Source organism: Podarcis cretensis, assembly GCF_951804945.1.
Source record: "Podarcis cretensis genome assembly, chromosome: Z".
NCBI lineage: Eukaryota > Metazoa > Chordata > Lepidosauria > Squamata > Lacertidae > Podarcis > Podarcis cretensis.
This window is the reverse complement of record NC_137184.1, coordinates 29868907-29896649: the sequence shown is the minus strand read 5'-3', so window position 1 is coordinate 29896649 and position 27743 is coordinate 29868907. Positions and strand designations below refer to the sequence as shown.

Here is a 27743-nt window from a genome sequence, read left to right as displayed (position 1 = left end):
TTCCTATGTTCCTTTTCATCTGGTCCCAGGAAAACTGTGGAGGCTGTGAACTGACAAATGGATCATAAGATGATTGTTATACATTTTATGAAGCAAACCGGTGTGTGATTTGAAAAGTTATTGTGCAATTTTATGATATCATGAAATAGACGTCTGTAAGAAATGGCTGATCTTAGCTTCACTTTTATTATCTGGATGTAGCTGAAGGAATAAAACTAATCAAGGTTTATTTTTAACATCTGTGCTCTTTCGCTACCCACCTCTCTTGTTTGATCTTTTGTAAGGAGGGGCTCCTGATCCTATATCCTAGAGTGCTAATGAAATGATCCTTCGCCAAAGCTATCTGCACACACTATCCTAGGTTCGAGTTCTCAGTAGTACTAAAGTATGACAAAATGTTGAGAAAGGGCACTTTTACACCCAGGGCCCATTGTTCACCATTTCCTGCTCACCAGAGCAGGCAGTGTACAGGTCAGAAGCCAAGTGAGAGTCAATGAAGTGCTAAATTCCCCTCTACTTTTCAGGAAGAAGGTGGAGGCTAAGATGGGTAGTCAGGTCCAAGACAAGTTCCAGACCTTGTGCTTTGAACTAACCATGGTCTTGGAACTTGACTCTGACTCCACCTGCCTGAGTGAGTCACCTTCAGGATTCTTTCATGCCCCACGGTAAGAACTGTGGATGGGGAAGAAATTTAGTTCTGTTTGCATTTTAATAAGAAATTACCTATTTCATGCTTAACAAACCAGTGTGTGTGAACTGAAACACAGTTCTCTTTAGAAAACTACACAGCAGTGTTTGAAAAATTTAACAAAAAATCACATTACAAAAAGAAAAAGAAAACTGCACTTATGAGAAATTTGCAATGTGGTTCCTCAGCCAAATTTTGTGTACAAAAAGGTGTATTTTGGGGAAAGGTGACACAATAAAATGCATTATACAAACATGTGCATATTAGGAGAGATTTGCACTAAAATGCTGGAAATTTTACATGATACTTAAAAAAACAACAACTATGCAAACTGCTGTGGAAAACTGAATTTAAAATTGGGAAAATGAGAAAACAGCACATTCACCCATCCCTAGTGAAGACTGGACAATGAGCTTTCTTGCATTTAAACACAAAATGTTGAAACACAAACTGTTTCAACAGCTATCAGAGAGTGCTGGGCAATACTGGGGGGAAGAGGGGGACATAAAAGTCACAAAATAATGCAAACAATAAACATGAAAAATAGCATTCAGAGATGAGCCACATGACAACAAAGCTACATTAAGCTCAGCTGGGAAAAATATACTAACAAAATACTCAAATAAAAGAGTATAATTCTACAGCTTTTAGGCCACCAGTGCAAAGGACCTTCTTCTGACAGTTATAGTTCTAACTTCAAACACCAAAGGACTATGAAATGAAGCCTGATTCAAATAATGCATTCTTAAATAGCCCTCTGCTTGGTTCCCCAAATTTCTCCTGGGAAATGCTCCTATTTTTGCAATGCTGAAAAAACCTTACTGTACAAGCAGAGCTCTTGAATGAAGTAAAAATAAAATTGCATTATTCTATACAATGTTTGTGCTTGGAGGGAAACAAATTATAAAACCCCCCTCATTGAAATAACTCGTAGTCCTGCACTGTCTAACAATCATACAATGTAATCCATTCTGCTGTAATCTATGGGCTCCATCCACCAAACACTGTTCTTGTACAAATCCCATTAATGTAAATGGAGTTTGCATAGGAACGACACTTGGTTGAATGCCTCCTGTATTGACAAAATGCTAGGTGAAGTGAAGCAAGAATAGCATATCATTCTGAAAAAGAGACATCTCTGTTGGTCACCAGGGAAATTTCATATATCAAGGATTTGCTTGCAGCAGTTCTTGCCAGAGAGAAGGGAGATTTTTGACAACAGCATTTTCTGGAAATTGGATAAGAGTGAAATGGACTTCCCATGTTTCAGGCACTTGAGTGCCTATGAATTTGCAGGAGCAGAGAGGTCACAGAGAAGAAGCCAGAAGAAGCAAAATGTTGTTGCTAGGAACCTGTCTGAATCAGACCCTGCAGAGATCTCCTTTGAGGTCCGAGACCCCCAGAGATCCCTCAAAACTGAGAAACTAGAAGAGCCTGTAACACCCCCAAGGCAGCCTGAAGGATTTCGTCAAGGGACATTTATGCCCATTGGTTTCAATGGGTCTACTCAGTTTGACTGATACTACAATCCTCTTCCTACTTACCTGAGAGTAAGAGCCACAGAATTCAGCAAAGTTTTATTCTGAGTAGACATGGCTAGGACTGCAACATAAGGCAAGCACTTACTGCCTTATGAACGAGCACATACAAAATAAACACAGATTGGAAATAGACTGGCCAATCCATCCCTATCATATTTAAATTTCATTCATTTCAATAAAATAAACCTGATTAAAGGGATGGAGGATAAATTCTATACTTCCCAAAACAATATGTGAACCAAAACAGCTATCCTTTGAAATTCACAGTTCTCTGAATTTTGCAACGTTGCTCTCCAACAAGATAATGTATACAAAAAATGTGTATATTGGGGTGAGGCGTGCATAAAAAGGCACAGGTTAGTGAAAATAATATACGAAAATGCATATTAGGGAAAACTGCTTGCAAGAATGTGTACATTAAGAGAAAGTGCATGAGAAACTGTATATATTAGGAGGAAAATCCCAAAGAATTTTCATCAGGACTTCCTCAAAAAAAAAAGTTTGAAAGCTGATGTGAAAAGTGAAGAATCCAATACAAGACTGAAAATAAATTTGAAGAAATCAAGATTGCCAGGTTTCTTCAAAGCTACTAACTCTGGCAGGCAGGTTGACAAGTTCACTAAAATAAATGTGTAGCGGGATGTGGGACGAAACCTCAAAACCTGGGTGTCCCCACCACTTCACAAGCACCCTTTAGTATGAGGTGAGCATTTCATGCATTAAATGCCTACCCAGCCTTGCTGAAAAGCACCTTCCTAGATTGCTATTACTTACCAACCCTTCACTGGGCATGATGCTGGTAAGGTGAACAACTTCAAGGTGAGCTGATTGAGACACCAGAGAATCGGATGAGAGCGAAATGATGTGATCACAGATGCCAGAGAGTGTTTTACACTGGGGAGAAGAGAGAGAAAGAACATCATAAGCTTTTTTAAGGGAAGCACTAAACAACTCAGCGTTAAAACATTACTCACAGGAAACAATTCAGTATCATGTATTTTGCAAAAACTGGCTTAAGACTCTATTTGCTACACAAAATAATAAGAGGCAAGCCCCTGTTCAAATGACATAACCAAAGTTAGTGTCGGAATACATGGGTGTGAGGAAACCTGCAGCAGGGGTAGCTAAATGGCAGCCCCTCAGATGTCGCTGGATGACTCCCCAAATCCCTCACCATTGGTTATGCCTGCAGGGGTTGTTGGAAGTTATAGTTCAGCAAAATCTTGTGCAAGGGAAAAATCAGAGACAAACCCACTGGCCTCTTACACATGTCCCTGCTGCCATTCTAGCAATCCCCACATATTGGGCACTGAACATCTATTTTTCGAAGGGGTCAGCTTTGTTCAAGTAGGCTCCATGTTAGATTAAGAACTCTGTAGATAAAGATTCTATGTTGTGCAGGGAACTCACTAGAGTAGAGCAGGCACCCCACCCTTGCAGGTATTCATTCCCCCAACATAGGGAGGGGGCTTTTAGAAATGGTGAAAGCTGCATTCATGTCATAGGTGGAAGGATCAACCACTCCTCCTTTCATGATGGCAATCACAAGTTAGTGGAGACTGAGTGCAGTGTCTCTGTCCAATTGAGAACCGGGGATTCCCATTCACAAGGAGGGAACTATGCATGCATAGCTTCCATGCAGACTTTCCTATGAACTCCTATATGGCCACCTGTTCACAGAATGGACCTTCTCATCCTCATCTCCAGCTCTGATGTCAGCAGAACTTTCCTCTCCAAGTTAGTTTTCATTTTACACAAAAATACCAAATTCGGAGCATCTTCAGGTGCTGTGATCCTCTGCTGCCAGGGGAATGCATAATCACTTCTGTCGTCAGCTGGCAACACAGAATTGCCTTGTGTAATGTGAAAAACTGAGCAGGGGAGTTGTTCAGACTGTACATCCTCAAACCTGTGAAGCTTCCTTTTACAGGAGAGTTCCCCTTCAAGACATGTCAGTCCAGTGCGCATTCTGCTGGCTGCATGGGGCTGTCCTATCTGCACAATTATGACATAACTGATCTTTCAACTGCCTACATGGAATCCTAATAGCTAAAACAATCATTTAAAATAGGCTGAACTTGAGCACTAAAAACACAACAGATGAACCAGTATTCTATTTATTTTGATTATTTATTTAGATCATTTGCAGCATGAGAGCACTTCTGCGCTCATGTCCTGCTGTTGGGCTTCCAATAAGCCATCTGGTTGGCCATTATGAGAACAAGATGCTGGACTAGACAGGCCACTGGTCTGATACAGCAGATCTCATCTTAAGCTCTTATGGCCTCAGCTGAAACAGCTCCCACAAAGGCTGTATAATTAATTAAAAACAAGACAGCTCCTGCTCTCAGGCTTACAAACTAAAAGACACCACACAAAGTTGGGGAGCAACAGAGGAGGAAGAAATAAAAAAGCAAACTCAGGGTCCAGATCCTAAAGTTAAGCAGTAGTTCTTCTAATGGGCAACTTTAAGAACAGAAGAAGAATTAACTCTCTTCCATTTTCTTTTACAGGCAGCTCCACTCGCAAAACACAAGTTAACAATAGGAAGGAAAATATATTCTAACCCATTTGCAATAACAGTCAGCATACTAAAATGGTACACTGTTCCATTCATTGTTCACCTTCGCTTTGTTTAAGTATAACCTATCACCCCACAATGGGGTAGACTGTGACCAGATAGTCTGCGTGCCTGCTCAGTCTCTTGTCTGGGTGTTCAGTGTCGGTGGGCAATTTCAGAGTCCCTGCCTGCTTTCCCTTCTTCAGGGTCTTTTAAGTCTAAACTGGACTTGGATCAGGCAGTCCTTCAAACAAAGGTATGTATTCTGCAAAGTAAGACACATGTCACTACCCTAGCTCCCCACAGTTAAAGTGCAAGCGACCCATTTTTTGTTATTTTGGTAGCTGAGGCAGAAAATTCCATCAGCACCTCTCTGGCAGTAAAGTATCAGTAATGTCAAATGAAATAACTAGGGATGGGGAAGAAGTTCAATTCAGCTTTTACTTAAATGTGAATCTATCAAATTATCGCTTCCTGAAAAAAAGGTGAGAACAGAAATACAACATTCCTTCAAAATTCACACTGATCTGAATTTTGTGATGAAGTTCTCCAACCGAACAATAATGCATATTTTAGGGGAAAGGGTGTGTAAAAATCAATACATTAGTGTACATTAGTCTTAAGTACATAGGAAATTGGGTTTATTTGGAGAAATTCCACAAAAGGTTGATGAATATTCATGGGGATTTTTTAAAAATAATAATAATGCAAATTGCTTCAGAAATTGGAGAATTGAAGAGCGGAAAAATGAAAAGCTAAGAGAACTGTAACTGACAAATCATTCCACCTAGAGAAATAACCATTTCCTGTGCCCTTTCATGACACACAAAGTCAGATGCCTGAGACAGCAGCATCATTCTGCCTAACAGTAGTTGTTTTACAAGTTTTTCCTTCTTTTTACAGTGTTCTCTGGATGGAGTTTGAGCCAGCTGGCACCTGCCCTAGCATCAAGCTTATCTAAACAATGGATAGTTTGTTCCGCTGTCCTGGCAGGGTCAAAAGTGCTAGAGATAACAAGCAGTGTGTCATTAGCATACTAATTTACAGATCTTTGTAGCAGCTGCAGACTCATTTAGACAAGGAGCCATCAAAGCGGCAGGAGGAAGATCAGAGTGACAATTGCTAAAAATAACAACTGTGAGGTCTGTGTTGTACTGATGCTGGGCTCACAAACTACATTTTTCCAAGCTTATATTGGAAAACTACGTTTTTTTCAAGCTTATATCTTGGAAAATAAAAGCAGGCCTGTTGGATCCAAGCAAATATCTGCATCCTGTTTTCTGTACTGGCCAACCTAGGAATGTGAGTTTGTTCCCACCTCTTTCACACTTCCTAAATAAGAAACGTGAACCAAAACTCTGATATTCTTCAGAATCCAGATGTCTTTTCATTTTGAAATGCCGTTCTCCAACCAAAGAATGAATGCATGCAAGCACACACACACACACACACACACACACACACACACAGAGAGAGAGAGAGAGAGAGAGAGAGAGAGAGAGGGTATATTAGGGGACTGTGTGCACACCAATGTTTACACTGGTGATAATAGCATACATTGCAATAGCATCCTACATTGTGTTCAGGAAAATTGGTTACAAAAATGAGCATGTGAAGCAAAATGTGTACATGATGTATATATTAAAAGAAATATATGCATAAAAAATAAATGCACATGGAAATAATGAATAAAAAATACATCACCAACTGATGCAAAAATGGGGTGAACTCAATTTAAGATTGGAAAAATGCGAAAAACCCAAAACTGATAGATCCATCCATCCCAGGGCCAATCCTCTAAGCCTGATTGGGCTCATGAGCTGGAGGTTTCTCAGTGCAGCTATAGAAATTCTAGATGCAGAACTTCCTTTTGACACATAGCAAAAGTAAATTGTTTGGCACTAGGATATCTGAAGTACACTTGCAGCCATATGAGCCTGTCTAATTATTAAGATCGGGATCTGAGGTACAGCTGTGTAGTATGTCAGTAAGGGTTGTTGCAGTTGGGTGTGCGAGGGAGAGGGCCTTCTGAGCAGGAGCCCCACATCTCTTATTACCCGGCAAGTAAATACTGTACTATCTTCATCAACTAGCTATTGTCCTTGACAATTTCATGGGGGAGAGGGGGACACAGAAAGGAAAAACATCAAAAATTACCATTCAGAATCTTTGAGTTTTTCTAAAAAATGTATATTGAAATACTTTTTACCCAGTAATATAGAAACAAAATGCATGTTATTTTAACAAGGACCTCTCCACCCCACCCCCTGCCTGATCCTGTCATTGAAGCTAAATCAAATATCTGTATCTATACTAGAAATAAAACAAATGTGTTCTGTAAGTCACACAAAGAATGTGTATTGTCTAGTGAAAAAAGAAACAGGGAAACACATTTGCCTCTTCATCCTGGCTGATTTTTAAGGAAACTCAATGACTTGTTACAAATTATACTTTCAGTCTGCCTTTGGCTCACGTGTTGCATGTGACAATTTTAGTTGCTGGTAGTTCCAATGAGATGATATTGGCTTAATGGTTGATATTGTAATGGTTGTATTTTTTATGTGTTAAAAATTCTTTGGAGACCACCTCATTGAAGACAGGAAGCACACCCTGCTTAATAGATGAGTCAGATATTCTTGGAATAGATGAATGAAATAGTGGTAAACAGATGCTTCTGGCACCCTCAGCTAATGTTCTCTCTTGATTTCAGAGTTCCAAATTACTGTGTCTTACTTCCTTAATGGAACTGATGTGTTAGAAATTGTTCATTGTTCCACTTTATATGTTTTTCCCAGAACACTGGGCTTGCGCATTAGCTTTCTTCAGCTTTTGTATTCCTATCTCCCTCTCTGCTCCATCAACTTGTAATACCAGTGTAGATGAATCAAACAGTACATTTATTATTTATTTCACAAACTTTATATAATTGCATACATTAGTCCTATTCAAGCATTATAGTTCCCCGGTGTCCCAGCGTCTGCTGGTTGGAAGTCTTTGCATCTACATTGGTCCATGTGAAAACTTTCACATGGGGTAGAACCTCAATTGTCCTTGATCTTGATTGGGAATTAGCCTTGGGCTTTAAAAATGCTGTTTTATTTTCCTTTTTTGGGATTTTTATTCTTTCTTTTTATTTTCCTAAGTTTATTGTTCTAGCCAAAGGCCATGATGAAACTTGCATTAAGCAATAATATTAATAAAACAATACAAAGCATACATCCATAATATAAACATCTGCAAAGACTTTGCCAAGTTTGTGAGCATTTAAACAGTTTTTCCCTTGTGTTACTATTACTATTTATGCACCTGCCACATACTTCAATAAAGGCCTACATAGTTCTGTGCAGAATTGAGTCTTGCAAAACTGTGGTACAGCTTGCATCACAAGAGGGCTTCAGGATCACATGGCAGAATTAGTTAAGTCAAACAAATGATCTCAGCTTTTATGAACTTTGAGCATCATTCTAATGCTGTGCTACTGCTCAAGAAAGGGGGGGGGGCAAACCCCAGAAGTAGACATTTCCAGTAACTGTATTTAGTGGGTTCACAGAGAAACTGCATGCTAACCAGAGAAATAACATTTTCATAAATACTTGTTCATCCACAATCAGCTAAGAACTTATAATGCTCTGGTTTCTTTCAATGGAGCTGATGAAAGGAGAAAACGGAAAGCTGAAGTCAGAAAAACTGCATTCTCTGGAATTGCCTTTTAAGTGGCTTGCCCAGTGATTTTGCTCAAATTATTTGTACTGGAAGCTTACTGGTGGGTTTCTGCTGGAAGATTGGCACTTGACTAGCAACACTTCTGAGTACTAAATTGCTGCATGGAGATTCATATAATAGGAGAATTTTCCAGAGCCAAGCTTGGAAGGGGCTCGCCAAAGAAGAGCAAATTTGGGCTCTGTTCATAAATGTGAACCCATTCAAGCCCCCAGAACCTGTGATCCAAATGACATACTGGTAGTTAGGAACATGAGAAGGCACTCACAATACTGCCGCTGTCCAATTAGAAAATATCCATGTTGTTGCCAACAAGAAGGCTTAGTATAGTAGAGAAGAGCAACTGGGGATGGATGGAAGGTAGGCAGGCAGCAATAAATGAAGCCAGAGTCAATGAGAGGGTGATGCTATGGTCTAAACCACTGCACCTCTGGGGATTGCTGATCAGAAGGTCGGCGGTTCAAATCTGTGCAATGGGGTGAGCTCCCCAGCTCCTGCCAACCTAGCATTTTGAAAGCGCACCAGTGCAAGTAGATAAATTGGTCCCACTGCGGCGGGAAGGTAAACGGCATTTCCGTACACTCTGGCACTCGTCACGGTGCCCTGTTGTGCCAGATGCGGTTTAGTTCTGCTGGCCACATGACCCGGAAAGCTGTCTGTGGATAAACTCCTTCTCCCTCTGCCTGAAAAGCAAGATGAGTGCCACAACCCCATAGTAGCCTTTGACTGGACTTAACAGTCCAGGGGTCCTTTACCTTTTTACCTTTACCAATGAGAGGGAGAACTAACAAATTATAGTTCTGCTCCCGCCCACCCTCTCCTTGCTAAGTTGTACAAGGATAACACTGAGACTGAGGAAGAGAAAGTTGACAGGCTGTGCTATCACTTTCTGCTCTGGTTTATGCAAGCCGGGAGGCAGGCAGGCAGGTGGGCTTGGAAGGAATCAAGACTGAGGTTGTTGGGGCAATGCTCAGTGTTCCCTAACTGACCAGCCTCACCTGGAGTAGAACATTGCTGTGTGAGTTGGAAGGGCCAGTACAAAGGCTAGAGTCAGGGCCAGCCAAATTTCAAAAGAAACCTGCATTTTTGTACTGACTCATAATTGGCCTATAAGTTCCAGAATGTGGAAGTTCATACTCCCAATTCAAAACAGCAGCATTCAGAAGTAATTGGATTTCAGCCCCCTGCTGTACCTGAAAAAAAGACAGTATGGATCACTTATTGCTAAGGAACATTAGCTAATTTAACTGCAACCTGTTAGGCTAGATTCTGTCACATCTAGCCTGATTAGTTCTAAAGCAGGGCTAAAATCGCCCTTCCCGTTTCCTGGAAGAATTATCTGCCTGCAGAAATGGTGTCTGATTATCTGCTGCTTTCAGCCAGGTTGGGATTTTTTAATTTTTTTTTTACATTTTCAGGAGATGATTGTTGTTTACCAGTGTGCTCTTACTAAGAAGTGTGACCAGAAGAAAGTTGTGGTGGCAGCTTCAGGCTGTTTCCCGATCCCCAACTCTCCCAAATCTTGGAAACCATAGTTCACAGAACAACAGTTCCCAGCACCCTTAAAAAAACACAGCTACAGTTTCCAGGATTCTTTGGCGGATGTGCTTTAAATATACAGTGTGTAGACAGAGCAAGAATCAGAGGCCTTCTTTAAAGTTAAAAACATAAGGTTAAGTAGGACAAGTGCAATCTCCCCTCTCTCTTGACAATTTCAGTTAAATTTCACCAACTATTTCTTTGTGAGGGGTGGGGAGGGAGAATTTCTCTTTTAATTGCCATTTTAACTGTTTTTAATTGTGCTGTTTTGATGGGCTTGAGTTATATACATTTTAATTTTTGATGTTTATGTTTTGATGAAATTGTTTTATTTTGTATTTTAATTACGCCTACTTTGGTTTCACACTTGTAAGCCACTTAAAAGCAACCTCGGCAATTAAGCGGTATATAAATTAAATGATAATAATAATTCCTACTCATCAAATGGTCAATTTTTTTATTATTTTAAATAACTGCTTTTGTTAATTCTTCTCGAGTGTGTGAAAGAAGCAAGAACTCTATTACTACTGGGCTTGCCTGTTTTTAGAAAAATCTACACTCCAGTTGTCATTGACTGATGAAATTCTAGGCATGACAAATTGCTTAAAAACTACCCTTAGCATAATCTATAAAGAACTGCAATCCCACTGTGAGTTATTGACACACAAGACTATAATAATTAACATGATGCATCAATAGGGTTTAGGGTTTTTGTTTTAAAAACCATTCTATAAATAGCCAAATGGTTACAACATCTCCTTTGAAACCACTTGGCAGTCAATATTGATTTAAAACCTATATTGAGTTTTTAATAAAGTGACATTTACTATAGCTTAGTGGAAATGTAGACTGCCTACAAAGTTAATTATACATCTTTGCTTAAAAGAAATGAATTTCTTTTCTTTTTCTTTTTTTACAAAAGGTAGCCCTAAAGATTATTTCAAAGCAGCAGTTTGCTAATTTTAAACAAGATTCAAAAAATGAAGAACCTCCTCTTATTCCACGTGCACAAAAAAATATGAAATTTTGTCCAGAGGAATGACAACAATCAAAATGTATCATTATTTTTTTAAGTCTGAGTATCTTTTTCATTAAATACTATGGTAAAATCCATCATTAAGAGAGCTGGAAAGTGAACAAGGTAGGACTTTTTTCACTTCATACATTTAGGTAGAAACATCCACTTCCTTTATTTTATTTTATTTTATTGTATTGTATTGTATTTTAAATAATGATAATTGGAAGAAAGATTTATTATTACCAGATTTATTTATTATTATTTCAGACCCTCAGATATACAGCAGATCACTAACATTGGCAATTGGGTGAATTTAGTATACTTATTTGCCAGGCTGAATTTTTGTCATCACTGCACCAGATTCTCAATTCTTCTTATTTATTTTAAAAGTGGTTCAAATCAAACAAGGGCTCTGAAGCCTCTTCCGGCGCATATTAACATACACCATGTCCAATGGGCCTTACTTCCAGATAGTGAGAGGCTTGATGAACCGACCATGTGACAGCCATGTTTGAAGGGCTGTCACTCAGATGATATACAAATCTTTTGCTCCAGAGCAAAGATCTTCAATCAGTGGGTTCAACTTACAAGGACAAAGATTTAGACAAAGGTCTACTGGGATGAGCGGATCTCAGGCTGAGATGGGCTCAACAGCAGCTACACAGTGGTACAGTGGTACCTCAGGTTAATATCTTAATTACTTTTGTAGGTCTGTTCTTAACCTGAAACTGTTCTTAACCTGAGGTACCACTTTAGCTAATGGGGCCTCTCGCTGCTGCCGCACTGCTGCTGCGCGATTTCTGTTCTCATCCTGAAGCAAGGTCCTTAACCCAAGGTAATATTTCTGGGTTAGTGGAGTCTGTAACCTGAAGCGTCTGTAACCTGAAGCATATATAACATGAGGTTCCACTGTACTGTCTGAATCCCGTCACTCCAGCTAAGCTTATGAGTTTATATAACCCCAGATTAATAATAATAATAATAATAATAATGATGATGTTATTATTTATACCCTGCCCATCTGACTGGGTTGCCCCAGCCACTCTGGGCGGCTTCCAACAGAATATAAAAAAAATGTAGTGAAACATGACTGAAGGGATAGTTCAGTCAGTAGAGCATGAGATTCTTAATCTCAGGGTCATGTGTCCAAGCCTCTAAAAGATTCCTGCATTGCAGGGAGTTGGACTAGATGACCTTTGTGGTCCCTTCCAACTCTACAATTCTACAAAATCAAACATTAGAAATTTCCAGATACAGTGCTACCTTCAGATGTATTCCTGAAGGTTGACATCTGACAGGAGGGCATTCCACTGTAACTTCATTTCTCGCAGTAAGAGATCTGCCAGAAGGCCCCTGGAGTGAGATGTCGATGTCCTGACTGAACAATACTCCTTCAGCTATACATACTCTCTATTGTATGGTTCTGCGAGCTCAGGCAAGGCATATCTTGAAAAAAGGACCATTCCAGGGAACAGACAGGATAAAGCAGGGGGAGACTTACCTCTATCACAAACTCTGTTCGGTTCAGCCACACACACAACCTGGATTTGTGTGACAGCAATTAGTATGTTGGGTTAGAATTTGGGCAACTAGGTTCAAATGCCCACGCAGAGTTCACTGGGTGACAATGTATGACAATGGGTGACAATGTCTCTCAGACTAAACTGTGAAGATAATATTGTTACAGGGACAGCCTTGTACACCCCCTTGGGCTCCAAGGAGGAAAGGTGGGTTATAAATACAAAAATAAGATCCTATATAAAAGATTATAACATGGATATGGGACAGACATGTGCAAAGCACATCCATAAAAAAAAGTCAAAATGTGTACTTACCACGTGAAGAATTTTATTTTCTGTTTCATACACTGTGCAATCCTGTAACAACAGGAGGGAGAGAGAAGCAGTATTTAATATCCTTAGAAATCCACTTTGCCTCAGCTATGTTAACAACTCCTTGAAAAATAATGTGCCACTCTAGCCATGACTGATTCAAATTGCTTTTAAGGTTTATAAGAAAATCTCGGAAGCTTTTCCCTGCTCTTTCTGGGATGCAAACAGCAACAACCCCTCTCTTTCATATGGTTAAATGTTCATTGAATTTACAAAGATGCTTTCAGTTCAAACTTTTATCAATTAAAGGAGGTTAATCATACACATCAAAGAGAAAAAACCAACCAAGATGAATGAAAAAGAATGTAGAAAGAGAATGGCTGGAAGAATCCTGCATTCTGTTCCTACATTGGCCAATCAGGACATGTACACAACAGGACTCTCCTATTTGTGTTCCCCAACAACTGCCTCTAAACTTGAAGAAATGTGAATATAGAGCCAGGAAACATACAAATATTAAATTAAAACAATATTGCATTTAATAAATAAATAAATGAATAAACAAACAGAAAGGAATATGTGGTAGCTGATGCCCCAACCTTCAAATGGTTGGCCAGTCTAACTGTATATATTTCATGCAGTATTTTGAATCCTGAGATTTTAAAAACATAAAGGGATAACATTTTAAAAACACAAAGGAATAACATTTGCTCCCTAGAATATGACAACCGTCAGCTCAATACACTGTTGACACTAAGTCAGGCATGGCCAAACTTGGCTCTCCAGCTGTTTTGGGACTACAACTCCCATCATCCCTGACCACTGGTCCTGTTAGCTAGGGATGATGGGAGTTGTAGTCCCAAAACAGCTGTTTTGGCCATGCCTGCACTAAGTGAACTAATTCATCTATGTAACTTCAGACTAGCTAGAACAAAGCTCTGTTTGACCGTAATTACTGGCCACATGCAAATTAAATATTATCAACAACAGATTTCAACTGACCACAAATACTGACAAAAAACATTTCTGTTAATTGACTCCTTAAAAAATTACCTGCAGAATAAGCAAAATGCAGGCTAATTAAAGTATTTGGCAGCTCCACAGCATAGACGTGAGTGCCAATGTCAGCTTTGTTCCCTTGCAAAACTGGTTAGGATTGCAAAGAATCACAAAATATATTGTGGTGCTTAATTATAATGGCTGGGATCCAGCAGAGCTCCTGACACAGAAGTTGTGCCTGGATATATTTTCTTTGTTTGATTTAGTTTGAAATGCATTTTCACACAACCGGGGGGGGGGGGGTTGTTGCAACAGTGTGGAAAACACAGCCCCTTCCCCATTTCCAAAGACAGATGACATTTTGTAAATTGCAGCCATTGGCCTATAGATACATTTTGGGTGTAAGAAGGCTCTGATCTCCCTTCTGCCCCATGTTTGAGTACTATTTCTGTTCTGCCGCAGCTTGGCTTCCAACAAAAGATACGCTGCTTATTATTACATTATTCACACCATTCACTTCAATGCAGAAGCCATTAATTTCAATGTAAAGCTAGCACAATGCAGATGGGTGGGAGGTGGGGGAGTCATCAGTTAGGTATTGTTTGTGGACCGAAAACAACAACAATATCCACTCCCATTTTTGTCGGAATGGTTGCCATACACAATGCACACTCATCACTTGAAAGACTGCATCTTTCAGCTCTTAACTCTCAACAAGTTGTGTGAATGGTGTCCACCAGAAAACTTGAGCAACGTTCTAGCAAAGTTCTGGTTCTCTGCTCTGATCTAGAAATAGAATGTAAGAAGAACCCTGCTGAGCCAAGAAAAAGGCCCATCTGGTACAGCATTCTGTTGTCACTGTGACCAATCACATATCCTCCAATACAAAGTGCCCCCAAACCAGGACACAATCTTCTGGGGCTGGACTCCCATGTGAGTCACACGACCTGCGGGACATAAGTACAACAGCACTCTCCCTACTAGTGTTTCCAAGCACCTGCTATTCAGAGACATACTGCCTCTGCTAATAGACAATTATGGCAAGTAATCATCAACTGCCTCAATGAATTCATCTAATCCCTCATGGCTTTCCACAAAGGATCTTGAGAACTGTAGCTTGTTGAAGGTACTGAGAATTGTTAGGAGAACCGCCACCGCCCCCTTATTCCACACATAGAGGCAGAATTCCCAGTGCTTCCTGGGAAGAGAGATTGGTTGCTAAATAACTCTGGGATTTGTAGCTCTCTAAGGAGAAAGGGTATCTTTCAACAACTCTCAGCACTTTTGATGAACTACAGTTCCCATGATTATTTGGGGAAACCCATGATACTGCTTTTAATGTATAAGTGGGGCCTCGATCACTAGTGATCTACTTGTGCACTGCAACATTTTAGCAACCTATACTTTCTGGAGACGTGATGGAGGCCATGGTGGGACAGCTGGACACTTTTTAAATAGTACCCTCTCAACATCAGCTGGAAAGGAAAATAGAGAGAATTATTTGGGGAAGATGCCGGAAAGCAGGGAATTATTCCTGGTGAAAGAGAGATAGCTGGAGGGAAATGCTATCTGTTTGGCAGTCCAGCCATTTACTTCCCAGTTTCTTTTCAAGGCTAGATGTCAGTAGTGGAAGGGACCAGCAGCAAAAGTGGGTGGAGTAAGGAATGTAAACACACCCCCTTCTCTACTTTTCATTCAGGTAAGCAAAAGGCATTTATTAGAATTCAACGACACATTCCAGCCAGGCAAAAACACCAGAAGTGTGAAGAAGGGTCAGTGGGGATGGGTGTGGGCTGGAGTGTCATGGGGGCCACACAGATAAGCCTGGAGGCCTGCATTTGGCCCCCAGGCCTAAGGTGCACCATCACTGCTGTATTTTATTGGAGAGCAGCTAACGCCTGAAAAGTCTACCTTGCTAATGCTCGACTGCATAATTAAAAAGCAAGACCCCTCCTCCCATTTTTTCTTTAGCAAGCTTTGACAGCAGATAAATTTAGTGAATATCTGCTAGCCTGTTAATTTGAAGATCCTGTCCTGCAATAACATGCATCTGTAATGAAAATCTAAAAGATAATATGATTTTGCTACAATACAGGAACTTAGTACTGAGGGGTTTCTTTTACGGATATAGAAGACTTTCTGAAACACCTTGGCAATGGCTGAACTATTTCAGAGATTTGCATCCTCCCGAAGACAAAATAAGAAAATCAAACATCTAGATCAAACATCCAGATCAGTGGTTTGCACATTACACTGAGAAAGCCATTTAATCACAATCAATTGCATAAATATATGCCTTTGTCCAAATTGTCAATTTTATCCTTTGAAGCACCATCTGGGACGCTAACTCCTCATGCGGAAATAAACTCCATTGAAAATAATGAGATTAACAGTGCAGTAATGAGATTAACAGTGCAATTCCATATATGTCTACTCAAATATAAGTCTCATTAAGTTCAGTGGAGCTGACTCCCAGGTAAGAGGGACTGTTGCAGCATTCCTTCCAAGGTATTGGTTGCAGGCCAGGCTTGTGTTCAGGATAGTGTCACTTTATAGTTGAAATTACAGAACTCAAAAACTCAGATATGAAAGAGAAAATCGACTGATACAAAATCACAGAAGTTTGAAAAAAAACCCTATATTTGTAAGTATACACAAATGAATTTAGGTGTGTGTGTTTGTGTGTATCATATTATGTCAACAGTTATACTTTAGCTAAATAGCGCAAAATGTATTATTATGGATCTAATACATGCTGGCAATTAAACAAAATGCCGATTTTCTGTAGTTACAATATTCTTTGGGGCCTGCCCATGATAATGTTGGGGCTTTTAAATGAAATATTAAAGCCTAGTTGAGAATCTGTGGATTGTTGCCAGAATAAATTTGGCACAGAATCATAGAATTGCAGAGTGGGTCATCTAGTCCAACCTTCTGCAATGCAGGAATCTCAGCATGAAGTCCCCCATCCAATTTGAAACCATACTGGACCCTGATTAGCTTTGCAATTGTGCCAGCAGTTGTCCTCATGAATCGGACTGGCTACAAAACGTAACAGATAATATAGATTGCTCTTATTTTCAATGTTTGCTTCTCTAAGTTGTTCTGAGTCACTTTGGTGAAAAAAGTTAGAAAAAAACTAATAATAAATATGATAATAATTACTATTATCCCATTCAGATTTATAGTAAGTCCTACCTGAGTATTTCGTGAGTATATGAACATAAAGGTAAAAGGTAAAGGTACCCCTGCCCGTACGGGCCAGTCTTGACAGACTCTGGGGTTGTGTGCCCATCTCACTCAAGAGGCCAGGGGCCAGCGCTGTCCGGAGACACTTCCGGGTTACGTGGCCAGCGTGACATCGCTGCTCTGGCGAGCCAGAGCCGCACACGGAAACGCCGTTTACCTTCCCGCTGGTAAGCGGTCCCTATTTATCTACTTGCACCCGGAGGTGCTTTCGAACTGCTAGGTTGGCAGGCGCTGGGACCGAGCAGCGGGAGCGCACCCCGCCGCAGGGATTCGAACCGCCGACCTTTCGATCGGCAAGTCCTAGGCGCTGAGGCTTTAACCCACAGCGCCACCTGCGTCCCTACCTATATGAACATAGGTAAAGGGACCCCTGACAATTAGGTCCAGTCATGGCCAACTCTGGGGTTGTGGCGCTCATCTTGCTTTATTGGCCGAGGGAGCCGGCGTACGGCTTCCGGGTCATGTGGCCAGCATGACTAAGCTGCTTCTGGTGAACCAGAGCAGCGCACGGAAATGCCATTTACCTTCCCGCCAGAGGATGTGCTTTCGAACTGCTAGGTTGGCAGGAGCAGGGACCGAGCAACGGGAGCTCACCCCGTCGCGGGGATTTGAACCGCTGACCTTCTGATCGGCAAGTCCTAGGCTCTGTGGTTTAACCCACAGTGCCACCTGTGTCCTTTCATGAACATAGGAGGCTGCTTCAAACCAAGTCAGATCACTGACTGATATGATGCTCCAGAGTTTCAGACGGAGTCTTTCCTAGCAATTCATGTAAAACAGGGATGGGGAATCTCAAGCCCAGGAGTCAAATGCGACCTTTCACGCATCTCCATCTGGCCCTTGTATGTTTTCAAAAGGCCACATCCCCTTCCCAAGCACACCTGCTTCCCCCAGACCACACCCCTCACTGGCCTCACTTTGTGCCTCTCTTGAGTGTTTTGACTTGGTGGAATGTGCCCTTGAACTCTGAAATGCTCCTTGTTAGCATAGATGGAGCATAGAGATGAGCTACAGGAGTGTGTGTAGAAGCTACCCTGTTGTACAAAGGTAAAATTCACACTCACTGCTCTGCCACTTTTGCCTCTGAAGGCTGTATTAGAGACACCACGATCACTCATGTAGAGGCACTTGAAAAATAAAGGTTGTGCTTTATTGTGCCAAGACTGGGTCAAGCAGAGCCCTGCTCCATGAGCAGGGTGTGCCAGGCAATGCTTGATTCAATCTTGTAAGATTCATCCTCTACCTCTTCCTACCTCCGCATTCCCAAAGGTCAAGAATGACCATGGCTGGCAAAGTGGAAAGTGGTGGAGGTGGCCATGGTTGATTCCTAAGACCCTACACAGCAAAGACCCCAGTCAGAGATAGGACTAGACTGGGGAAACAACACTAGTGGAAATGATGTGAATAGTATCATTTTCCTACAGGGGATTCCGAGACTGACAACCCCATGCCCAGTAGGGAAAGATGCTCCTCTAGAATCCCGGAAGCAGTTGCCACCACTTTCTAAACTTCTTGCTTTGCCAGACTCAAAGTCCTTGACATATGATATTGGGGAATGGAGAGGCGTGGGAGGTCACTATTAAATGCTAGCATCTTGGAGGCTTTTGAAAATGCTCACATCAAGTGCCTGCAAGCCTGACTGGATCAAACAATGGGCTAGTCATGCTTTCTGAGCCTACCTATGCATAACTGTAGAAATGAGCTACATATCTTCTTTTCATTGCACCAATGAATCTTCCCACTCTAACGTCACTGAAATGAACAGAAGCCATGGGACAATAAAGCTTGCCAGATTGTGTTCTGTTCATGATAAGGTCATGTTGATATGCACATAGTTGGCATTATGGTCAAAATATTCTCATTTATCTTGTACACTGGTTCAGTCCCCTCTCATTGTGCACGTACACAATCATACATTCATATAGATACACCAGCCCAGAGTCACATAGGGACATCTCTGCAATTTCTGCTTAATTTTGTTTGCTCACTTGTAAGCCTTCTTACTCTGTCCGGAAATCTAGCAAAGAAGCCAAACAGAAAGAAAATATAAATACCACTTCAAATCATATTCTGCTAAACAAAGCTGGCCAGGGAGAATGGAAATAATAATGCTAACAACCACTTTCACTTCTTAGTGAACTGCGCATAGAATTATCTTTACCATTCATGTGCATTAATATAAGTGGTCAGGAAGGCTCAGGTGCATTAATGCTTTTATTTCAGCTCCAAAGAGATGTACTTGATGTAGCCACTGTTACCTTTGCAATTACATATCGGAACACACATAATTTCCTCTAATATGTATTCACTTAAACTGTATCTCCAGATGTGTTTCGTTGCCTTCATGCTGCACGTGGAAAATTATGCAGCCCGGATTGAATATTTATTTGTTCTTTACTGATTACACTTTTTATCCTGCTTGTCCTACAATGAGGTTGGGTAAGCTGGGCCAAGAGGTGATGACTGGCTGAAGGTCACACAAAGAGAAAGATGGGTGGAATCTGAACTTGAACCTGCTTCACTGCATTGATCTGGTCCAGATTATACTGATTCTGTAACTGTGGTAGGGAGAAAGCCAAGCACACACCTTCCTATTCCTGACCACTAGGTGCCCCTGTCCTGCTGTAGAGATCCCTGGATGTCCATCTGCAGACATATCATTTGAAGAGCAATCATCCATTCCAGTCAAGAAATAAAAAAAAAATATCAAAAAAAATCTTCAGAGGCTTTTGGAGTGGTCGGTTGAACTGCCTGGAGGTGGTTGTGGTTGTGTACAACCTCCATTCCATGTTAGGTCTGTTCCAGGCAGGTGTAAACGCAGTCAGGCCAGAAATGATGTGGCATGGCTGGGGGGAGATGCTGGGAAAACTCTGGCTCTGCTAGCATGAAGAATGGAAGATCGGCTGAAGGAAGAGAAATGGCGGCACCAAGAGAAATCACTTTACCATATTGTCATAGGAAAAACAGAAGAAATACAGAGATGGCCACAATGACAGAGGAGCAGCTACAACCAAGAACTCTGTGTGAGGCACCCAAACCATGCTGGATAAAGCAGGCAGCAGAAGAAAGAGAATTTGAGTAGCAGCTGCAGAGGCAACCTTAAGCCCCAAGAGGAAACTAATGATGAGAATTCCTGGACCGCCTAAGGAAAGGAACAAGACATTCACCCAGTATAATAACTAGAGGCAGACTTGGAGATTTGAAGGTCTCCTATAGTGCTGCTAATCATATATGTAAATTCTGAACAAGGATCAAGGATGAGAAATAGTGAGGGGGAGGCCAGACAGTTGCGAAGGATGGTAGCAATGGTGAAAGTTGTTGTTGTTGTTTGTTGTTTAGTCATGTCCGACTCTTCGTGACCCCATGGACCAGAGCACGCCAGGCACTCCTGTCTTCCACTGCCTCTCGCTGGTGAAAGTTGTAGAAGTCCTTAAAACAAGCCTATTCCAACAGCCTGGAGTCCATAAAGCTAAACGGGGAGGCACAGAGGCTGACGCCTGGAACTCTGAACAGGAGCACTTCTGAAGATGTTATTGTACATGCTCTTGCATTTAGTTTTTCAATTTTTTAAAAAAAGGTTACCATTTGTTCACGTACCTTCCAGCACTTTGGAATATATACTGCAGAATATATAACACATCTGCACCACATGTTAAAGGATATTGTCGCCTCTTTTAGTGGGGTGGAATTTGTAGTCCTGCTTTGTTTGTTTAAGGTAAGGTAAAGGTACCCTTGCCTGTACGGGCCAGTCTTGACAGACTCTGGGGTTGTGCGCCCATCTCACTTAAGCTGAATTGGGGTCCTTAGTCACAACGAGAGAACCCACACAGCAACAGCTGTATGTAGATAACCTACATGAAGGCATGAATGTGTGTGGAGCTCTCCACAACAGACATTCACTCACTGAAGGTGTATCCCATGAACTGATGTAATGATTAAAAAATACTTAAGGAAGTAAATAAATCACAGCCTTCATTGGATGAGAATAGAAGCAAATTGTACAATGCTGTTGACTCTCCCCTGTATTAACCAAATGTGACATGCCTTGCCTACAAAAGGCTTTTGTGGGAAATAAAAACAGCTTCTCTGAGAAAAATCTGGCTTGTCACCCGAAGGATTATTCCAAAATTCTCTACCTGCCAAGTTATCTGCTTCAAGTCTAGCATTCCACAAGATCTCCCCTTCAGCGACTTCTTTAGATTTTTCTCTTCTTTAAGCTGAAATGTCAGAAGATTTCTTTCAAGCCAAAGAGATCTGATATAATTGCACAGTGACTAGGAGGCAATCAGCCTCTGGCATTGAATTTGGCTTTTTGGGGGTGTGCTACCTTGCAAAGGGTTTCACTCTCCCCTCTTTTTTTCAAAAAAAGAAAAGAAAGGAAAATCATTATCATAAGGGAAACCTGCAATGTCTTTTTTTTTTTGATAAAAAAAATCTAACAGCAATTTTAATACAAGCTGTATGGTTTTAAAACTCTAGCGGCAATTGTGAAATTAACATTCATCTGGGTAAAAAATGCTTTGACTTGAGTAATCATTATATTATTTATATGACCTACTTCTCATCCAGCCTTAGAACTGTGCCCTGAAACTTAGTTATATGTTGAGTGATAGAAAATATTTGGGATTTTTGTTATTACTCTGTTGATATAGAGCTTAACAGGATGGTTAACTTTAATAATGGAGGAATTACGGTTAAGTAGGGCCTGATCAACTGTCATGCTCAAAAATCCAGAGCACTATTCCTCATTAGGCAATCTGCTAAATCCACATTAGTGCCCCTGGTTATCTCCAATTGACCCATTCAGCCTCTGCTCCTGCTTTTCACACTCTCATTAACCAGAACCACATCTTTTCCAACTCCTAGCTGGCAGCAGTCAGGAGTTGATAGCAAGGCTTGTATCTCATCAGAACAATAATTTATGTGTGCACAAGAGGACTTTCTCCTCATTCTTCTGCCTGTGTGCCCCCTAAACCTGCTCTTGTGCGTCCCCTAACCCTTCTAGGGTGTGGGGGCCAGGGGCCCCCCGCAGAGGAGACGGGGGAAAGTGTTGTGCAAGCAGAAGTCTTTGTGCTGATGGGACAGTTACTTAGCCCTGCACTGGATGCTAGTCAGTGTTCCTTTACAATACTGTACTGAACAATATTATAATTAGGGTTGTGTCTCTTCTACAAATACAGTTCATTAAGGTTGCTGAAAAATTACTTCATTTTGTATTATTATTACTTTTATATTCCATCTTTTTTTTCTTCCAAGGAGTTCAAGGTTCCCTACAGTTATCCCCCTCTCCATTTTATTCTCACAACCATCTTGTGAAGGGAGGATTTGAATCCTGATCTCACAGGTCCTAGTCTAATACGCTACCTGCTATCCCACATTGACATGGATGTTCAACATGGAGCAATGATTTGCTCAAACAGATATGTCTTTTCAAACAAGTACCTGAAGGCTTCTCACCTAAAATAGAACAAAGCCCTGTAGATTCAGCACAGATAAAGAAGCAAGGGCTGCTCAGGGGAGCCTGGCCTAACGAGCATAATTACTCTCCTCAGTAGGCCTTGCCCCTATGAGGCAGTTGTGGAGACTGAAGCTTCCTGCCTTCCCACAGCTATCTAAATCTCTCCCAGGTCCTTCCCAAGCAATCTGAGACTCCACTGGCATGCCCATCTCAGCTCCTCCCTCTTCATACCTATTCTAGTCCTGGGGGAAAGGGAGCTTATCACAGCAGGAGTAGGGGACACCCTGGCTTCTTCGCCAGCCTGACTCATCCCTGCCTCTTGACCACCTTCCTCTTGCGTCAGCTTCAGATTTGGGGCCTCTCTCTGCCACAGCTTCTCCCAGCTCACTAAGTCCAATTAGGCTTTCAACATCCAACAGCTCTTCTTCCTCGTCTTCTCCCTTTGACCACCACCAGCCCCTGGGTTCTTCTTCCCTTGGGAGTTCCCCAGCTAGTGCCTTCCACTATTCCTCCATGTCCTGTCAGTCCATGACAGTAATTTGCAACATTTTTCTAATGTTGCATTTTAAAGTGTTGTCATCTTCCCTGAAATCAGGGTGAGAGGAGGAGGGGATAGATAATAAATAAAAACAACAACAACAACATACAATAAATTCCATTATTATTATTATTAATCTGGAAGTATGAAGAATCCCCATTTACTTACTAGAAGACACCTCCCCCCACCAGGGCTTTGTACAATATTTGTTCTACGATATGAAAAGGAGAAAAGAAAGTGTGAGCATGTAATTCAACATTGTATGCAACCTGCAATGTAATGGAAAGAATGGTTGCTTTTTGTTTGTTTTTTTGTTAGTAAAATGAGGAATTTTTTTTAAAGGAAGAAAAGGTGGGGGAAGATAAGAAATGTCTACAGTATTTTTAGAAATTACAAACATTAAATCAAACAACATGCTACGGGTAACAAATGTTTATCTTGGGAGCATTGTCTAATTTTGGTTGTGGGGAATCATCTTTAGTTTGGTAAGCTTTATTAAGCTATACAAAACTGCAGTTCTGGCTGTTTTTTGTCTGTTTCTCTCCTCTCCTGGGGTTCCTATTTCTCTTTGGTAATTCAGCTTTATTGGAGTAAAGCCAAAAGGCCGTTTGTAAAATTAAATAACTCAGCAGTGCAATCCCAACATGCAGGGAAGCAAGGAACAGCACCTATACAAGATGGTGTTACCCAAGAGATGATTTTTTATTATCATCATCATCATCTTTATTATTATCTTTATTATTATTATGGTTTAGCACTGGATTGGAACAAATGGCATTCAGGTTTTTTGCAGAGTGCTGTTTGCTTTGATTTAGCATTTAAGAACAGATTTTCCAGGGGAAAGCGGTTTCCACTTCTAGGCACAGGACAAGTAGAAGTGTGGATAATCCCTGACTTTCAGATGTCAAAATGATTGGTGAAACATTTATGCGGTGTGAACCAGAGTGCTCCTGTGGTTAAAGGGTCAGACTAGGACATGGGAGACTAGAGTTCAAATCCCCCACTCAGCCAGGAAGCTCAATGGCTGGCCTGGTGTCCGCCATGTACAAATGAGATAACCCAAACCCTCCACTCATACACAAATTTGTGAAACTCATATTCTGCCCCCAAAATAATCAGATAATCCCCTCACATCTGGAGAGAATGAATTATCCCTTGAAAATGGGGGGGGGAGAGAGAGATTTCAGCCTCCAGTTAGCAGAAAGAGCCTCAGCCTGTGCTAAAAGCCTTCGAGAAAAGCCAAGTTTTCACTTGGTGCTCCAAAACAAAAAGAAAAGGAGCTAGGCAGCTCCCCCCACCCTGTGCTGGGAGGACATTCTACTGAGTTAGTTACATCACCAAAAAGTGACTGCTCTCAACTATGCCTTTTCCAGTCTCAAGTGGTAGAGAATTTGCCGCACCCCTCCTCTCCTGAAAAGAAGTCTCCAATGCTTTCTCCCAGGGGAGGACTAGGGTTAGGCATGCAGACTGTTTAGTCCAGGGAGGGGCCGTTGCCAGGCTTCTTAAATTAGCCCCACTCCACCCTCTTCCTTCTTTTATGGTAGTGCCCTCCCTCCCTCACTCCGCAGTGTAGGCTTTGCTACTCACCCTATTTGGGGGCTGAATAGGAATTTGGTGGGGAAGGAGCCCCAATTGTGGCCCAAGAGAGAGGAAGGATCAGATCTCTCCCTACCCCCCGCCACCACTTATTGGATAACTAATTTGGAACACAGGCAGCGATCATTTCCTGCACCCAAATGCATCGGTGGAGCACACATAAGCACCCCAGGCTGTTATTTCCCACTCCCATTCTTTTCTCTTCCAGATCCAAAAGAAAACATGTGGTGGCAATCATGCGTCAATTGGACTCACCTAAATGGTCGCTGCCTGTACATAAAATGGCAATCAAAATTATCAAGGCAACAGGGAGTTTTTTGGTTTGCAGAAAAGGCAAGTAAGAGGTGGCAGGATAAAAGTGTATAAATTCATGGGGAAAGTAGCAAGAGAAAAGTTTTTCTTCCTCTCTCGTAATAGCATTAGAATGGGGATTTCAGCCAGTGAAGCTGAATGTTGAATGTTGAATGCTGAATGCTGAATGCTGAATCTGATACTCCTGCTGCTGCACTCACTCTGCATTGAGTTCTCTGCTGCCTCACCCTCTCAGTAACCAACAGAGACACAAGGCACAGGGGAGGCAGGTATGTAATGCTGCCCTGCCTGGTTGGACTAATGGGGGACATGACAAAGATGATACCTGCTGTGCAGAAAGTGAATAGGGAGTAATTCTCTCCCTTCTCATTACCTGAGACCCAGAGGTCATCTGATGAACCTGAATGCTGGAAGATTCAAGGCAGACGAAAGAAAACACCTTTGCACATGGTGCAAATTTGCTCCCACAAGACACAGTGATGGCCACCACCTTGGATGGCTTTAAAAGAGGATTAGACAAATTCACGAAGAAGAATGAGGCTACCAATGGCTAATAGCCACAATGGATTTGTTGCATCACTGCTGTTGGAGGCAGTACAGTGGTACCTCGGGTTACAGACGCTTCAGGTTACAGGCTCTGCTAACCCAGAAATAGTGCTTCAGGTTAAGAACTTTGCTTCAGGATGAGAACAGAAATCGTGCTCCGGCGGCGCAGTGGCAGCGGGAGGCCCCATGAGCTAAAGTGGTGCTTCAGGTTAAGAACAGTTTCAGGTTAAGAATAGACCTCAGGAACAAATTAAGTACGCAACCAGAGGTAGCCCTGTATGCTTCTCAATACTAGCTGCTGGGAGCTGCAGGTAAGCAGAGGGTCATTGTGCTCAGGTCCTGCTTGTGGAGAACAGGATGGGCCACTGGTCTGATCCAGCAGGGCTCTGCTTATGTTCTTGGTTCTTTCCTGCTCAGACTACTGTGATTTAGCTAATCTGCTTAACCAGTTTCTGCGGATAGGTTATGTTTTAAAGAAATATAGCCAATTAATACCTCTTCGCCATGCATGTTGCATCTCGAACCTTTTTTCATGGGTGTGAGAGCAAAACTTCAGCTGGCAAAGGAGCAACTTCAGAGCAGGACCTGAAGAGAACAGGCAGTCCATGGAGGAATGCAAATGTCTGGGGGTGGTAGGGGAGGAAGTCCTTCAAATAAGCACATCCCAAGGCATTTAAGAACCAGAACCTGGAAATGAACCTGGAAATGTAATCAATGCAGATTTCATAACACTAGAGTAATAAGCAACCAGCATCCTAGACTATCAACAGTTTGGTCTTGGCAATTAGGTGTCATTATTGTTCTGCTTTTTTAAAAAAACTTTATATTGGTTTGTATTGGCAACTCTTTTTCATTTTTATAAACCACCTTGGAAATTATGAGTGGCAGTCAACGGAATGTTGCTCAGAATGGACCCACTGAAATTAATGAGCATGACTAAGTTACATCCATTAATTTCAATGGGTCTGAAATTAGGGCCTATCCACATTTATAGCTCACAATTTAAAGCTCCACGTCCAAGCAGCCTTTCCCCCCTTTTTTTCTTTTTGCTCCGTAGCTTCCACTGTGAATACCTGCTCTTTAAAGCTGAATTAGAGCAAATGGCAATCCATGGAAAACCTGCATTGCTGTTTGTTGCACTTCAGCTTTAAAGAGTGGGATTTCGCGGGGGAAACTCCAGGGCAAAAAAAAGAATGTTCAGACCAAGACTTGGAAAGTGTGGATCTGTGCCTGGAAAGAGTGGGACAAAAAGTAAGTGTGGACAACCATTTTAAGCGTGTCCAACTGACACAAAATCACCAATGCATGGGTCCTTTTGGACCAGAAAGAGGGCAGAATGGGTGTGGGGTGGGGGGTGGGGCATGCTTATGTGTGCTCTGCCTACACACAAATGAACCCCTGGGAATGGGAATGAACCCCTGCGTGAAATGGTCACCACCTGTGCCACCCATTTATGAAAAGATTACATTTTATTTTTAAAATGTAGAAAGATGGTGTGTGTGTGTGTGTGTGTGTAAATATTGTAATTAAAGTAACCAGCTAGTAAATAAGTAAGGTATGGTGGTTGGGATGGAAGGACTTCAGTTGGTGATTCTGGGTTCCCCAGCTATCAAAAACGTGAAACTCGCCCACACTTCTGATGCAGAAAGATTACAAAAACTGAAATTACGGAGGCACAGTCCAATCATCCAAGGAGCACAAAAATATGGAAGGCTCTCTCTCTATACACTTGATGGTCAAGTATGCCTTTGAAGTTTTCATTTCTGTAGCAAGGGAAGGCATTCAATCAGCTTGCCCGTCTGGACCCCAAGGCAATTCTCTCTCTTTTACACACACACACACACACACACACACACACACACACACTGCCTGTACTAGATGAACATACTTCAAATGGAATATCCATTTTAGAAGACGTGGCTTCCATTTAACTCTCAAACACCAAGAGGATAAATCAATCGCAGCTGGGCTTTTGAGCTAACGATGCCAATCAAACATCATTCCTTTTAATTTATGCATCAGAAAGGCAACTCAAATTTCCTTAGCAGCAAACCTAATTATTTCAGGTCAGAGAATAAAGGCCTTCAGTTGTGGAGTGTATCTGAAATTTTTTCTGTTTTGTAGAGTGGAATGAATTAATTTCAAAG

General features: G+C 41.5%; 1 protein-coding gene across 3 annotated transcripts in view; it reads right to left on the bottom strand.

The window, feature by feature from the left end:
* LOC307207623 (connector enhancer of kinase suppressor of ras 2-like) overlaps nt 1-27743 on the bottom strand; it is a 331548-nt gene that overhangs the window by 163841 nt on the left and 139964 nt on the right. For all 3 annotated transcript variants that reach the window (XM_079961622.1, XM_079961621.1, XM_079961620.1), the window contains exons 5-6: nt 12902-12943; nt 3004-3123 (exon numbers count right to left, since the gene is read on the bottom strand). In XM_079961622.1, the coding sequence (XP_079817748.1) occupies nt 3004-3123; nt 12902-12943 (162 nt within the window). The remainder of the gene's footprint in view (nt 1-3003; nt 3124-12901; nt 12944-27743) is intronic.